At 38.5% G+C, this 17,455-nt stretch overlaps 1 protein-coding gene across 5 annotated transcripts in view; it reads left to right on the forward strand.

Annotated features, from left to right (window-relative positions):
- Positions 1 to 17,455, forward strand: part of MSH3 (mutS homolog 3) — a 192,524-nt gene that overhangs the window by 60,432 nt on the left and 114,637 nt on the right. For all 5 annotated transcript variants that reach the window (XR_006299152.1, XR_006299151.1, XM_043593057.1 and 2 more), the window contains exons 11-12: positions 11,296 to 11,380; positions 14,674 to 14,783. Coding sequence is in view for 3 of the 5 variants with exons in the window: in XM_043593057.1 (XP_043448992.1) it covers positions 11,296 to 11,380; positions 14,674 to 14,783 (195 nt within the window). In the remaining 2 variants the exon portion in view is untranslated. The remainder of the gene's footprint in view (positions 1 to 11,295; positions 11,381 to 14,673; positions 14,784 to 17,455) is intronic.

Here is a 17,455-nt window from a genome sequence, read left to right on the forward strand (position 1 = left end):
CTAACATAGCTTTTTAAAAGAGTGATTAACTTTGTAGAGTTCAGAGATTTAAAAACTGGCAGTTGACATGCTAGGAAGATAATAGTCTAAAAACCAGTGGAATAAAAAAAGGTAGTGGGATCATTTTCTTGCCTTTCTGTATTTCACTTTCAGCAGCCCCTTGTTTTTGGCTTTGTGAAGAATTACCCTTTATCATTTTGATCCTTGATAAGTAAGCTTCTTCCTGTTCTGCAGAGGTGGGTGGGCAAATAGGAGTTACCTCAATAAAATGGCCGAGTATGAAGTGGGGTACAAAGAGGTCGTCCTGATTTGGTTGTTGGGGAGGATGGGAGAAAGGCATGTCCCTTGGGAATCTTTTTGTAACGTCTTTTTTGGTGTGTGTTCTACGTAGTATTTAGGATAGAACAGAATATCATTTCTCTGAAAGCGTTTTGTCCTTTTTAAAATCAGTCTAAATGTCCATCAACAGGAGAGTGGATTTATTATGTTATATTCATGCAGTGTGGTGTTACACAGCAATGAAAATAAATGGACTGGAGTTACACATACCAGTATTCAAAAAATTGTGTTACCATTATATTGAGCCAAAAATCAAATTGCTGAAGGACATATAGTACATACTATTATATGAAGTTAGAAACATGTAAAAAAGTCACAACTGAAGTAGTGCTTAGGAATATTAGTTAAGAATACACGCATGTGTATGGGGTGCCTGCGTGGCTCAGTCGGTTAAGCATCTGACTTGATTTCGACTCAGATCACGATCTCACCATTTGTGAGATCGAGCTGCACATCAGGCTTCCTGCTTGGGATTCTCTCTCTCCATGTCTCTCTGCTCCTCCTCTGCTTATGCACGCATTCATTCTCTCTCAAAAAAAAAAAAATTAAAAAGTATACACAGGTATATAGGGAAGGTACAAAGACATACATGGAAGTGATGAACAACAAATTCAGAAGAGTGATTTCTTCTTCTATTGGGGAAGGAGGGGAAGCAATAAAGGTTGGTGGGGGAAATGGCACAGGGGAGTTCTAACTGGTGTTTTATTTTTTAGCCTGAGTACTGTATTATTAATCTGTATATCTTTTACTATGGCTGAACTGTTTTTTGTTAAAGAGTATGAGCCTGGTATTAACACCTTATTGGGTTCCACATTAAGCTCCAGTGATAGGAGACTTATGGCAGAGATTGATCCATACGGTTGACTGTGCTGGATCCCTGTAATGAAAGGATGGCAAACTACCTACCATTTGACTTCCTCAAGATAGAGAGCCCCTCTAAATGAGGTAGAATTAGTGACTGATAACTTGCCCATTAAGACTTGTTTCTATTCCTATATCACCAAGCAATGAAGTATTAATTTTGGAATAAAGAAACTGACTTTAAAAACAATTTTTTTAATGTTTATTATTTATTTTTGAGAGAGAGAGAGAGAGACAGAGCATGAACAAGGGAGGGGCAGAGAGAGAGGGAGACACAGAATCCAAAGCAGGCTCCAGGCTCTCGGCTGTCAGCACAGAGTCCAACTCAGGGCTCGAACTCAAGAACCGTGAGATCATGACCTGAGCCGAAGTGGGACGCTAAACTGACTGAGCCACCCAGCCACCACCTCCCTGCCTTTCTATTTATTTATTTATTTAAAAAAATTTTTTTAATGTTTTTATTTATTTTTGAGATAGAGGGAGACAGAGCATGAGCAAGAGAAGGGCAAGAGAGGGGGAGACACAGAATCTGAAGCAGGCTCCAGGCTCTGAGCTGTCAGCACAGAGCCCGACCCGGGGCTCAAACCCACGAACCATGGGATCATGACCTGAGCCGGAGTCAGACGCTTAACCAACTGAGCCACCCGGGCACCCCTCTGTGCCTTTTTAAAATTAAATTAAATTTAAATTAAATTAAGTCAGGCTCTGATGTATTTAGAGGTAGATATATTTGGGTCTAAAACATTATCATGTCCTCTTTAGTTTCAAGTCAAAGTAAGAATAATACTAAATAGTAAAACGTGTTTATTCATATTGAAGTTAAATTAGTTTATTTTTAAATCATCTAACTTGATAAGTTACATGAAGCTGAACTCTTCTCATTTTGTATTTGGTGGTGGCGTTGGGCCTTGGTCAGGAAACTGAATCTGCTGATGACTTAGTATGTGTCTAATCTGGTAGTTGGGTGATCCCCTCCTCTCAATGCCATAGAGCCAAAAACAAGAAAAATGGAGATCCAGAATGTTAAGCCCTCATATGGTATAAATTTCAATCACTCAGAATATGCCCAGCACCAAGTAGGCAATCAGTAAATACAGGATTAATGGAAGAAAAAGAAAGAAGGAAGGAATTCATCCTGTGAGTGTGGTTTTGATTGGAAATTGCCAAAATGTCATTGGCAAACTGGTACTATAGTTTTGCTTAAATGTGAAATATGAATGATGATGTTATATAGATGGCATGTGATTGAACTTTGAAGATAATTCCAGAAGAGTGATTCCACACTTACATTTTGGAAAAAGAATGTAACCTCTCAAGGTAATTACTTTGGAAAACATGAATGTTCTTGTGTATTGAGAATTCAGTTATATTACTTTAAAAGTTCAGCAGCATAATGGGGGACGCCTGGGTGGCTCAGTCAGTTAAGCGTCCGATCCCAGCTCAGGTCATGATCCCGCAGTTCATGGGTTCGAGCCCCGGGTTGGGCTCTGTGCTGACAGCTCAGAACCTGGAGCCTTCTTCGGATTCTGTGTCTACCTCTTTCTGTCCCTCCCTCACTCACACTCTCATTCTCTTTCAAAATTAATTAAACATTTACAAAAAATTTAAAAAACAGTTCAGCAGCATAAGATACTATTATATTTACTTCAAGAGCTGTGTTAATGGGGAAGTTTTTATTTTCCTTGTATTGCAAATGCTTTCATAAAAACTGGCATATTTCATAAAAATTTTGATATGCATTTATTTTGTGCCTTTACAATAGAAATTTAGGATATTAGAGAAAATATGTCATTTTAGGTATTCTTAAAATTGGATTAAGTGATGGGCGCCTGGGTGGCGCAGTCGGTTAAGCGTCCGACTTCAGCCAGGTCACGATCTCGCGGTCCAGGAGTTCGAGCCCCGCGTCGGGCTCTGGGCTGATGGCTCAGAGCCTGGAGCCAGTTTCCGATTCTGTGTCTCCCTCTCTCTCTGCCCCTCCCCCGTTCGTGCTCTGTCTCTCTCTGTCCCAAAAATAAATAAACGTTGAAAAAAAAATTAAAAAAAAAATTGGATTAAGTGAGGTTTTATTAGATAGGTTAAATTTGGAGGTTCCCAGGGTGGCTGGGTGGCTCAGTCGGTTGGGTGTCCGACTTCGGCCTAGGTCATGATGTTGCGGTTTGTGAGTTTGAGCCCACATTGGGCTCTGTGTTGACAGCTTAAAGCCTGGAGCCTGCTTCGGATTCTGTGTCTCCCTCTCTCTCCGCCCCTCCCCGACTCACACTGTGTCTCTCTCTCTCAAAAATAAAGAAACATTAAAAACATTGAAAAGAATTTTTTTTGAGGTTCCAGTTTGTTTTGAGAGTTTAAATAGCTTTGTCCAGAGCAAAATAGTATAATAGAATAAATAGAATATGAGGGATATTAGTCATTATGACAGACTCCCAGGTTGGATTCCCAAATTGATGAAATTGTAAAGGAGTTGGCATTTTTGTTAATTTTGGAAATGAGTGCTTTTGTCTTTTCAGATGACTTTTATTAAGATTGGTATGGTCAGAACTTCACATAGTTTTTGGAAATTTAGGAAAGAATGAGAAAATCCACCCCAGGTGAACTGTAACAGCTTTTTCTTAGAAAACTTCTTATAACAGAATGGTAATGTAGAGTGTTTACTTTTACTAGTGAAAATGAATTTTACAATTATTTTAATGACCTCTAATGGGTAGAGACCAGAGATGTGGCTGAATATCCTAAAATGGACAGGATATTCCTCTGTAGAAAATACTTATTTAGCCCTAAATTCAACAGTCCAAAAACCAGATAAAGATACCATAAAAGAAGAAACTATAGACCAACATGAATATGGACATGAAAATCTTCAAAAAAATACAAGCAAATGGAATCCAGCAAAATAAAGGATTATACATCATGACTATGGGATTTATTCTAGGACTATAGGTTTGGTCTAACAAATGGAAAATTAACGTTCTGTACCGTGTCAGTATAATAAGAGATAAAAACTACAGGATCATCTCAACAGACAATTAAAACTCCCCTTCATGAATAGAAACATCCACAAACCAGAACTAGAAAGGAACTTCCTCAAGCTGAATGAAAAGCTCAGAACCTCATATCATACTTAATGGGAGAAAGAATGAATGCTAACTCCCACCCCGCCCCAAGAACAGGAATAGGAAGAGGCAGTGTTTTCTCACTTTAATTGAGTATTGTCCTAGAAAGTGTAGCCATGGCAGTTAGGCAAGAAAATGAAATAAAAGGCATCCAAATTGTACAGGAAGAAGTAAAACTGTCTGCTATTGCAGTTAACATGAAATTCTGTATAGAAATCCTAAAGAATCCACAAAAAATATTAAAGCGTATAAAATGAGTTCAGGAGGTTGCAGGATATGAGATCAATATACCCAAATTAACTGTATACCTGTATAACTGTATATCTGTAACCTTGCAATGAAGAATCTAAAAATGAAATAATTTCATTTATAATAGCATAAAAAAAGAATAAAATACTTAATGCATTTAAAAAATGCATTATGAAATTACATAATGATGATGGTTGCACAATCTAACTGTTAATATACTTAAAAACCATTGAATTGCATACTCCAAATAAATGGTGTGGTATGTGAATTATATCTCAGTGTAACACATATACACATATATATTTAAATGTTATTAGTACCAAAATTGGGAAATCCTTGTCTGCGTCTATTTTATTCCCACTCCTAAAGCAGTACTCTTCTGAGGCTTCCACCCAGTGCCCCAGGTATTTTGAGGTATTTCCACCCTAGTTGGTCAGAGAGCAAACTATTGTAAGCCCTGTGTAAACCCTGGTCAATGTTTGACCTAGTGTTTTCTTGTGGTTCTTTCCTTGACCTCATGGAGGTCCCCCCACACATTTAAGGATGAGTACTTGGGCAGTGACCTGAGCGGACCCTTTTGCAGATCTTAGGAGCTCTTTCTGTGTGCATCTCTGTCATCTCTGGCTTTCTGTCTTACAAATTCTAGTTCTCTTGTTCTCTGCAAAAAGTCACTCATAATGTTTACCTCATTTGTTTTTCTTGTCTCTGGGATCACGGTTTTGTGCTGTCTGATGTCTAATAGCTGAAAACAGTCTTTTAAAACTATAAAATTGTCCAGGTTTTTAATTGTTTAAGGTTAAAGGATAATTCTCACGCATTTAATCTTTTTGAATGAAAGCAAAAGTCAGGTGCCATTTTTGAACATCACACATTAACGACAGAAGAGGGAGATGTGTGAAATTGCACAGCTATCCTAAACGATTCCTCTGTTCTAAAACTTCCAGAAAAATGATTTCACTTAAAAAATAAAAATAGTGGTATGCTGGGTGGCTCAATCAGTTAAGTGTCCGATTTCATCTCACGTCATGATCTCACGGTTCATGAGTTCGAACCCCTTGTTGGGCTCTGCACTGACAGCTGAGAGCCTGGAGCCTGCTGCAGATTCAGTGTCTCCCTCTCTCTCTGTTCCTCCCTTGCTCGTGCTCGGACTCTCTCAAAAATAAACAAACATTAAAAAGATAACCAACTTAAAAATTAAAAATAGAAAAAGAACCAAATTCAAATCTTAAACAAAATGTTTATAAGAAGAAACAGAATAAAGAGCCACATAGCATCCTTACAGAAAATGAATGTGTGCCAGAAAGATGCCCACAAATGAAATAAAAACTATAACCTGCTACTTCAAAATACAGTGATACTAGCTAGTAGATAAGAAAATGATACTAGATGTGAAAGAACAAATGAGAAATAGGAAAGCTTTGAAATGAGATGATAGGATTTAAGAATGATCTGTGTATTAAAGAATAAGATCAATTTAGGAGTGGAGAGTAAACTAGAAGGAACACTAAAGTGAATAACCATAACACATTTACTTGAAGAGAAATAGAACTTGAAAAGAGAGATGTGCACATAATGGTTAACATAGCAGACCTGATGAGACAACTTGGAAGACCTACTTGTGAGCTTGACCCTTAACTGGCATCTGGGAAATTTTCCAGCGTTCTCTGATATGAATGGCTCACTCTCCCTAAACTGTGAAAAGAACTTGGTTTATGCTAACTACTTGCTTGTTTCTGGGAGCTGGAATTTTGGTACATGTAAGGGAAAAGATGCCTATGTGACCAGCTTCCAGTGTAAACCCCAGGTGCTGAGTCTCTAATGTGCTTCTCTGGTGGCCATTTCACACATATCATCATAACTCAGTGCTGGGGAAATTAAACACATCCTGTGTGACTCCACCAGGAGAAGACTTTTGGAAGCTTGCCCTTAGTTTCCTCCAGACTTTGTCTTATGTGTCTTTAACTTTTTTTAATTTTGCTTTGTGTCCTTTCACTGTTATTATTAATAGCTGTGAATATGGCTATATTCAGTGTCCTGTGTATTATCCTAAAGAATCACTTGGGGCCCTTTTATATACCTTTCTTATTATTTTCCTCTCTAATGTACTTGGCATCTTTTAGGAATGTAAAGATATTCATTTTGTTAATTACAAATCAACTTGAAGTGATTCTACAATAAAACTGAAGTTTTATAATAAATAAGTTAATGAAAAGATTAGACACACGGTGAATGTATGAACTATGAAAACTATACATAGAGAACTATTTTCCACTATTCCACCATTTTATAGGTAATGGTAGGGGTTGGTTGTTTTTGTTTGTTTGTTTCAAGTTTCAAATTATATTTGAATAGGATCTTTGTAAGGGATTGGGCTTTGAGATAATATGTGTACCTTTAACTTCCTCTAAATCAGAAAGATTGGTTTTCATTTTTTAAAAAAACTGGGGTAGGGGTGACATAGAATCTTAAATTACTCTGGCAAATTTTCAGCAAGGACATTTTCCTCCCATTATAAAACTTAAGGGGGAAAGAAGCATCCTTTGTTTTTTTTGTTGTCTGAAATATTAATGAAGTATTTTCCCATGTTACTTACCTGGATTTTTATCCAGGTTCACACAACATGAATTCTAGCCAGGCATTGTTGATGGGGTTCATTTCAAAGCACATAAAATTTGACTTTTTCCAAAAGGATAAATAATTTAGAATTGCTTGATTATTTCATATCGATGATCCTATCGATGATCGATGTTGAATTCCTAAGGATGCTGGCAGATAAAACCCTGAGTTCAAAAATATATATAATTCTAGTGGAAATAGGCACTGACAGGAGGAAATTTCTTTTGTATTTGGAAAGAAGAGCCCACCTCCAAAATACATTATCAAACAAACATATGGGAAACCCAAAAGCCTATTAGGTTTTTATGTTGCTTAGTAATTACTGTTTCATAGGAATCATTCCAATTTAATATTGCCCAGTGGTTGATCTCTTTTATTAGAATAAATACAGACGTCAGTTTCAAATAAACTCCTTGCTTCTCACTGTGTCTACTTTGAAATTTAGGGGACTTGTTCAATAAGGGAAAAAAACTAAAGCAAAACAAAAAACTGTATGCACAACTCATTAATACTGCCAATTAATAAAAGAACATATACTGTTTCTCTAAAGGTCTGGTTTTGTGAGCTAAATTAAGTTGCTTTGGTTGTTCAGTTTATCGGGTTCATTTTGGTATTATGAGTATCCAGTAAAAATATAGGTGAAGACTCTAAGCCGCCTCCCCCCAGTGCTCTTTGTACTAGGCTGTGGGTTAGTCCAAACCCAATTCTCTCATGCATATAGATACTTTTTAGCAATAGGGCACAAAAGCAGTCCTGTAGGGGCGCCTGGGTGGCTCAGTCAGTTAAGCGTCTGACTCTTGGTTTCACCTCAGGTCATGATCTCATGGTTCAGGAAGATTGGGCCCCACGTTAGGCTCCATGCTGAGCATGGAGCCTGCTTGGGATTCTCTCTCTCCCACTCTCTCTGCCCCTCCCCTGCTTACTGTCTCTCTCCCTCAAAATAAATCAGTAAACATTAAAAAAAAATTTTTTTTAAGCCCTGTAAACTCCTCTTTGAGCTCCATGAAATTCTTTTTTTTTTTTTTTAAAGGTTCTGACAGTGCCTTGCTTCAGAGGTTCATTGGAGGCATAGTAGGAGTAGGATTTCACTTTTAGTTGGAGTTAGGTGACAAAACTCTCAACTAATTGGTGGAACAGGGATTCTTTCAGAATCCTAAACCTAAGACTTCATTCTTCAGGGTATGGACTGTTGAGTTTACTAGTTCTTGTTGAGGGTGAAGCTAGCTGAACAGTGTTTCTGGACAGTCCATGGATCTTAAATGTCACTTATTTATCTTACAGCTCTGGTGTTCATGGGCGATGAAGACAGCTAGCTGAGATGTTTTAGAAAAGGCTGTTGGATTATGGGTTCTTGATTAGTCTGTCTTTCAAACCAGATGAGCATCCCTGTAGAGTCTGTATTTGATGGAGGTACTCAAGTGTTAATCACTTCTAGTTAATCAACTTGTCAGGAACAGGGAAAGGAAATGACTTCTGTCCAAACACATGGGAACTGGCTAGATATTAACTCAAGTTCAGGCTATCAACTCTTCCAACTTGGATCTTTGACCATGGAGGTGTGTGAACACCTGTCAGCTACCCAGTAAATCACTGCCTAATTGTTTGTTTCTGAAAATAATGTTTTACATTTTATTATTGTCTCTGGGTGTTTTATGGACCTTTGTGAGCTTTATTCAAAGGAAACCAACCAACCAAGCCAAACTGGTTTTCCCATAAGAAAATGGCAGACATTTGTTGAACATCTGTGTTCTGCTAGGCTCAGCAGGTGCTGCAAAATGTATGACATAAATAACTCTTGCCTTCAAGGAACTTAGATCTATTAATGACGGTAGCAGAAGAACATGTAATTGCTGTAATACAAAGCAAATTAAGTTAAGTGCTCTAAGAAGGGGTGAAAGAGCTACACACACTTGCTGTCAATCAGTGTTAGAGTTTCTTCCTTCTAAAAATCATTAACAGGTTTTCGCAGAAGGTATGTCAAACCTGTCAGAGAAATCATGCTGCTAAAGGACAGTTCTTACTAGGCAGTATTCCTAATAAGCAGTAAGGTATTTCTTTTTTCTGGAGCTTTAGTTGGGAGAGTCATCTACAAGTGAAGGCATCTCTTTTTCTGGAGCTTCAGTTGGGAGCGTCATCTACAAGTGAAGGCATCTCTCTGAGCACAGGCTCTGATTTTAGGTTCTAGACTCCTGGATGGAACCTTCTTTCCATAACTGGCTTGGGAACGTGGGTTGTATTTAAATCTTATCACAGCCATGAGAGGTACAGTAGGTTTATAATGCAAACACTCATGCTTTTCCTCCACATAGTTCAGTGACTTGCCATTTTTTCTTGCCTTTAAGAATAAGCTGTAAAATCTGGAGTACTGATGCATAGGGGCACTTGTACCCCAATGTTTATAGTGGCACTCTCAAGTCAGAGTGGCTAAAATGAACCAATCAGGAGACTATAGATGCTGGAGAGGATGTGGAGAAACGGGAACCCTCTTGCACTGTTGGTGGGAATGCAAATTGGTGCAGCCGCTCTGTAAAAACAGTGTGGAGGTTCCTCAAAAAATTAAAAATAGACCTACCCTATGACCCAGCAGTGGCACTGCTAGGAATTTACCCAAGGGATACAGGAGTACTGATGCATAGGGCCACTTGTACCCCAATGTTTATAGCAGCACTCTCAACAATAGCCAAATGATGGAAAGAGCCTAAATGTCCATCAACTGATGAATGGATAAAGAAATTGTGGTTTATATACACGATGGAGTACTACGTGGCAATGAGAAAGAATGAAATATGGCCCTTTGTAGCAACGTGGATGGAACTGGAGAGTGTTCTGCTAAGTGAAATAAGCCATACAGAGAAAGAAAGATACCATGTGTTTTCACTCTTATGTGGGTCCTGAGAAACTTAACAGAAACCCATGGGGGAGGGGAAGGAAAAAAAAAAAGAAATTAGAGTGGGAGAGAGCCAAAACATAAGAGACTCTTAAAAACTGAGAACAAACTGAGGGTTGATGGGGGGTGGGAGGGAGGGGAGGGTGGCTGATGGGTATTGAGGAGGGCACCTTTTGGGATGAGCACTGGGTGTTGTATGGAAACCAATTTGACAATAAATTTCATATATTGAAAAAAAAGAATAAGCTGTAAAATCTGTAAGTGCTGTTGATAGAAACATAAGGGAATTGAATTACTGTATTAGGAATGCATTGATTAATATACTTATTAACATGAAAGACTACTAAGGACAAAATTGGAATTGTGCATACACTTGTTAATCATCACAGCTCAGGGCGCCTGGGTGGCTCAGTTGGTTAAGCATCCAGTTCTTGATTTTGTCTCAGGTCATGATCTCACAGTTCATGAGATTGAGCCACATGTTGGGCTCCATGTTGAGTGCGGAGCCTGCTTGGGATTATTTTCTCTTCCTCTTCTGCCCCTCCCCTGCTTGTGCACTCTGTCTCAAAATTAATAAATAAACATTTAAAAAAATCATCACAACTCAATACTCAAGTCTATTTGCAAGTTAATTGAACTTTAAGCTCATTTGGGATAGTTGTACAGACATAAGGAAAATGTTAATTCTTTGAGCTTAAGGAAGTAATTTTTGCCACTTGGTTTTATACTCCACTAAAACATTAGTCCTATTAATTTGTGTTGTTAATTACAGAGTATATAACATTTGTTGCACCTATCAGAATGTTGATTAAAAGCTGTTAAAGGGTTTATCAAGATGACCTCATGTTAAAGAATAAGAGATGTTTTTAAATACTTGCACAAATTTTTCTAACTAATTTCATAGCTTTTCCTGAAGATACCACATGCTCTGCTGATGATAAAAGACTGTGTTTGGTTTTATTCCTGGAAATGTAAAAAAGAGATGTTAGTACCATTTATTTCCCTGTGCTTGTTTATGGTGTGAGACAACTATCCTTTTGCATCAGTCTGTTTAATGGCACCAGCATCAATGAAAGACAATATCCCAAAGAATACTCGTTTGCTGCTTTTGATTTGACTTTCTGTCAAAGAGCTCATTTTTGTCATAATGGTATTGGAATTATCTTTAGTGCCTAAATTAGTTTTTCAAATTCCTTTATGCACTTATATCATGGCTCATGTTTCATTCTTTTACAGGAATTTTAAGCAGTTGTCTGGTGAAATGGAATTCATGACAATTAATGGAACAACATTAAGGAATCTTGAAATCCTACAGAATCAGGTCAGGTAAACATAAAGGGTAACTGATTCAAAATCCCTTTGAAAAAAAAACTTGGAATAAAGTAGCAGTCTGTTCTTAAGAGTGCAGGTGAGAACAAGAATATTATGTTCAACTGATTACTCTGCCTGTACTCTTTAGTAGTTGATAACTGAAGCATCCATTTTTTTGAGAATCAGATATATGAACTATTTCCCTAGGGGTTACTTTGAGAGCTATAGAACTTCTTTTTTACTTATTGAAGTGACATGCCCATCCTGATAATTTGTGTATCATACATTTCTTTGGAAAGACATCATCTTTGGAAATTAATATAAAGTGGATATTTTGTCTCCTTGATTATATCTTTTCTATATACCTTAATTTTTCATTGAAATGTTTTGTCTTATTCATTCAGCATTTGAAACAAAGTTACTGTGATATTCACATATTGTAAGATGCATAAATTTCATTTCACAAGCTTCTGTCATCATTTATTTGCCCTTTATTGATGAATTATGAAGATAATGGAGACATTAAATTGATTATTTTAATTTATTGAATTACAACTTAGAAATAAGATATTATATAATGTTAACATAAAGTCACAGAAATAAAAAGCAATTCCACATCATTTGATAAGTAGTTGCAAAGCTGAATCATCTGAGTTACATGGTTTAAAGCTCTTCAGAAATATTTATTACTGGGGCACCTGGGTGGCTCTGTTGGTTGAGCACTCAACTCTTGATATCGGCTCAGGTTATGATCTCATGGTTCATTAGTTCAAGCCCCAAGTTGGGTTCTGAGCTGACAGCACAGAACCTGCTGGGGATTCTCTCTCTCCCCCTCTCTCCTGCCCCTCCTCTGCTGTCTCTCTCTCTCTCTCTCTCAAAATAAATGAATAAACATTAGAAATGTTTCTTACTATTGTGAATTAAAGTAAATGCTGAATTTATTCTCCTGACTCCTAGATTTATGTATTACTAACTAGTTTCTCTTGTTTAGTTTCTTCATCTTCTAAGGTATCCTTGTATACTAGTCAGTCTTACTTTCATACTGTAACATTTGTATCTTGTCATTACATTATCCAGAAATTGAGAATTATTCCTGCAAATTTTTTTCATCTACTCTGTATACATTCTCATGATAGCAAATGAGCAGAAGGAAGAAAAGGACATTTCTTGGATGAAGAAGAGCTCAGAGTCAGAGTATTCAGCTGAATACTTTGTTCCAGCCCTGGCATTCCAAACTTTCTTTATTCTGCCACATCCTTCCTATTCAAATTCTACTGCTGTGGAGTCAGTTCTGAAATTAAATTCCTAAGGGAAAAATCACTTACCATTAAGTTACCCTTATCAGGACTTGGGCCATTATGGAAACAGAGGCTAAGAATTCACATCTTCGGCTTGTCTTTGTTTGCACTTGACTTTGGCCTCCATTACCATGGAGGTAATGAAGCGGGTAATGAGGAGGGGGCTGGGTATCAGGGAGAGCAAACGAGTAATAGAACTGTTTATCTCCCACCCCTCCCTCTCTTGTCTGAGAGGGTTCTTCAGTAATGCAATAAATACTTGGAAAGTTATTCTTGTCCGCTTTCCTCTTCCTGGGACCCTTTACTGTACTCAGGCCATTGGGGCTGTTGTTTCAGAAGGAATGGTGCTGTTGTTGATGTGGATTGCCCTGGTTAGTCAGCTCTGTCTGTCCAACTCATTCTCAGGCAGGCCTTCTGTGACCTATGGCTTTTGTGTGTACTTTGTTTTAAACTCCTAAGGCCTGGCCGCTTTTGTCATCCCTTTCGTAGTTAATTTCTGCCAGGTGCCATCATGTGTTAATTATGAGTCATTTCTCCCATACTTGGAAAGAAGTACCCTAAGGTCTTAATACACCTTTGCTGGCCATACAACTGAGTACATAAGAGGTATTCTGTAAGTACCTGCTTGATGCTTTGAAGGAAAAGGAAAAAGTTACAAAAAACTTAGGTGAAAACTGCAGTCTTATGTTCCAAATGAGTCTACTGTTAATAGACTTTTTGAAATACCATGTAACCTTGGTTAAAATTAACTATCATCTCTAGTTAATTGTAAATTGTTTTTTGGGGGGTTCAACTTTCAAGTAGCAAAGCATAGATAGATAATTTTTTACTAAGGACTTAATAGAGCAGACTAAAATAAAATCCTTCCAGGGCGAATTCCTAGAGTGCAGTGCATTTTCACTTCCATCTCCAGTACCTTCTGCTTGTTCGGTGTTTTCATGAGAGTGTCAGTCCTTAGAATGAGAACTCTGAGGTGGTGGAAGATACTGAATTGCTGAAGGAAATTAAATTATCTTCACTGTACTTGCCAAGGGAGAAAAGTATGTATTTTTAAGAAGCTTAGGACAAGCCTGTATTTTTAAAGATTTCTACAGGGGCGCCTGGGTGGTGCAGTCGGTTAAGCATCCGACTTCATCCAGGTCACGATCTCGCGGTCCGTGAGTTCGAGCCCCGCGTCGGGCTCTGGGCTGATGGCTCAGAGCCTGGAGCCTGTTTCCGATTCTGTGTCTCCCTCTCTCTCTGCCCCTCCCCCGTTCATGCTCTGTCTCTCTCTGTCCCAAAAATAAATAAACGTTGAAAAAAAAATTAAAAAAATAAAATAAAAGATTTCTACATTAAAAAAGGGAGAGGGGTGGCGCCTGGGTGGCTCAGTCAACAGGTTAAGTGTCTAACTTTGGCTCAGGTCATGATCTCACGGTTTGTGAGTTTGTGCCCACTTTGGGCTCCCTGAGCCTGCCTCAGATCCTCTGTCCCCCTCTCTCTCTGCCCCTCCCCCACCTCTTTCTATCAAACATAATCATTAAAAAGAATATTTCTGAATATTTTTAGTTAACAAAACTACACAGACTGTCCCTTTTTTGTGAAGATATCAATACTTTATATAGTGCATGTGTGTTCATATGTACATGCATTCATCAAACATTAAACACCTGTTATGAGCTGTACTTTATGATAGGCATGTGGAACATTTAAAATTGAGGTATATGGAGGGGTGCCTCAATTGGTTAAGCATCCGACTTGGGTTCAGGTCGTGATCTCATGGTTCGTGAGTTGAGCCCTGCGTTGGGCTCTGTGCTAGAAGCTCAGAGCCTGGACCCTGCTTCGGACTCCGTGTCTCCCTCTCTCTCTGCCCCTCCCCCATTCATCCTCTGTCTATCCGAAATGAATAAATCTTAAAAAAAATTAAAATTGGGGTATATGGAATAATTAAGGCACATGAACAATTAGCAGTTTTGGTATAAATACAATGTCTAGTTAATAAAACTTTTCTTCTGGTCTTTCTTAGACTGACATGAAAACCAAAGGAAGTTTACTTTGGGTTTTAGACCATACTAAAACCTCTTTTGGGAAACGGAAGTTAAAGAAGTGGGTGACCCAGCCACTCCTTAAACTAAGGTAAAGGGGATTCTTTTTTGTGTGTTTAATCTGAAATTGTATAAATTGTGAAATTAAGTGTGTCTTAGCTTCCTTAAAACCAAAGTTACCATGGCTTAAAGAACAGAATTTTAGGGGTGCCTGGCTGGCTCAGTCAGAGGAGCATGCGATGCTTGATCTCAGGGTCATGAGTTCAAACCCTATGTTGGATGTAGAGATTACTAGAAAAAATAAATAAACTTAAAAAAAAAAGAACAGGAGAACGTGGGTGGCTCAGTTGGTTAAGCGTCCGACTTGGGTTCAGGTCCTGACCTCACAGTTTGTGAGAATGAGTCCTGTGTCAGGCTCTACGTTGACAGCTCAGAGCCTGGAGCCTGCTTCAGATTCTGTGTCTCCCCCCTCTCTCTGCCCCTGCCTTGCTCATGCTCTGTTTCTCTCTGTCTCTCAATAATAAACGATGTTAAAAAAAAAAAAAAGAACAGAATTTTAAATTGGGAAGATTTTATTTTGTATCTGGCCATATGCTGTCTAATATTGTGAGGATCTGTTCCTTGTCCCAAGAATGAGTCTGCTTACAGGGTGCGTCAAAGGAAAGTGGGTTACCCAGTTAATATGGGTCATCAGTAGTATAAGAGAGTTGGGAGGACGGGGCTGAAGAGATGGGGCACTGCCTTTCATAGAAGGCTTTGAAGGCTAGATGGAGTTGGTAGCCAGGGGAAGTTAATCCAGTGATTCTGAGCATGGGATGATAGGATCAGATCTGGGCTTGTTTTATCCTTAGCAGTCTTTCATGTTAAAAAGTATATTAATCAATGCATTCCTAATACAGTAATTCAATTTCCCTTATGTTTCTGTCAACAGCACCTACAGATTTTAAGTGGGGGAGGGAACAAACTTGTGGTGAGGTAAATTGGCAAGTTCACAGGAAGGTTCTGAGGGACCTGAGCTAATGCAGGAACAGTAGGGAATCTGAAAGAGGAGCCAGGTGTGACACATTTGGGAAGGTAAATGAGTAAACTAGGAGCCCCTTCAAGGAAGGTCGGTGAATCTGATGCTTAAAACACAGCTGTTTCCAAGCTTGTCTGCACCTTGCGGTCACTTGGGAAGCTTCACAGATAGTGATGTCTGTGTACAGACCCCACAAATTATGATTTAATTGGTCTCCATTGTGGCCTGGGAGTTGGAGGGTTTGAAAGTTTCCCAGATGATTTCGATATGCAGATAAATTTGGGGACTCTGACCTAGAACAGTGTCTGTCACTTAGTAGGAGCTAAGTAGGAGCTTAGTAGGAACTAACATTCAGTAATGTTTATTGAATGAATGAATGCTGTTATTTATTTCACTTTTACTATGTACCACTATTTAGTACTCAAAATCATCTTCTGAGGTAGGTTCTTGAGCTGAGTAAACAAATTCAGAGCTTCAGTAACTTGTTCAATGATTCATAGCTGGTAGGGCCCAGATTTTAAAAGATCATTGACTCTAGAGCCGAGCAGGCTCTTAACTATTCTGAACAGCTTCCTGAATAAATAGACCAGAACGAGTGTGGTGAGGTGTTAGAACTGCTGTGTGTCAGCTCTGTCAACTGAGTGAGTCAGTCTAGGAAGTCCTTGGGTCCCACGTCATGTCCCAGGTGCCCACCTCCCCATGCCATATTCTCACCTTTGAAATGGTAAACTCCCTCCTCACAGGGTTGCGGTAAGGAATACGATGAGACAGTAACCCTAACTACCACATTTGAGCTCTTTATTACATAACAAGCACTATGCTGGGGCCTTTATATACATGTGCTGCACAGCCGCCTCGCTACTGGCTGCATTTTACGTTCAGCTTAGAAAGTAGTCTTCGGTAAAGATATCAGTGCTGGTGATAAGCTTTTTAGGAGACTTACGTTGATAATGGTTACCAAATCACTTCACTTTAATTTTTCTTCTTGAGCATAAAGACCTGCAGATGAGGGAACCTGGGTAAAGAAAACATGCCGCGAATGGAAGTAAAGTTGATCCTTGAACAGCACGGCTTTGAACTGTGCAGGTCCACTTATATGTGGATTTTTTTCTGATGCAGTACAGTGCTATCAGTGTGTTTTTCTTAACGATTTTCTTAGCATTTTTTTTCCTACAGCTTACTTTATTATGAGAATACAGAATGTGAAACATATATAAAATATATGTTAATCAACTATGTTAATAAGGTTTCTGGTCAACAGTAGGCTATTAGTAGTTAAGTTTTTGGGGAGCCAAAAGCTGTACTAGGATTTTTGACCATGGGAGGGTCATTGCCCCTAATCCCCACATTGTTCAAGGGTCAACTTATCTACTTTGGTTCAGTACTGAAATGTGGAGCAAAAGCAGACCAGATGGCTTTCTGCAGAAAGTGTGGAAAGACATCTACCTGAGCATCCACAGCACTTCTTACATTCTTCTTTGCTTGGTTGAAGTATTCAGCAGAAAGAGTCAGTAGCAGACTTTTTCATGTAAATTAAAACTTTCATTTTTCTGTTGTTAAATTTGTTTTCTATAACCAGGATTAATTTGAGATAAATTCAGCAGACCATGTCGTATGCTCTCTAAGAGCTGAATTATGTATCTCTTGGGAGTCTACTTTCCCAGGAAGCATGAAAGAAAATATGCCATGTGTTGAACACTGATGCTTTCCAAGTATGAACTTTAGACCAGCCTAACACTTACATA

The sequence above is a fragment of the Prionailurus bengalensis genome, chromosome A1, assembly GCF_016509475.1.
Source record: "Prionailurus bengalensis isolate Pbe53 chromosome A1, Fcat_Pben_1.1_paternal_pri, whole genome shotgun sequence".
Classification (NCBI taxonomy): Eukaryota; Metazoa; Chordata; class Mammalia; order Carnivora; family Felidae; genus Prionailurus; species Prionailurus bengalensis.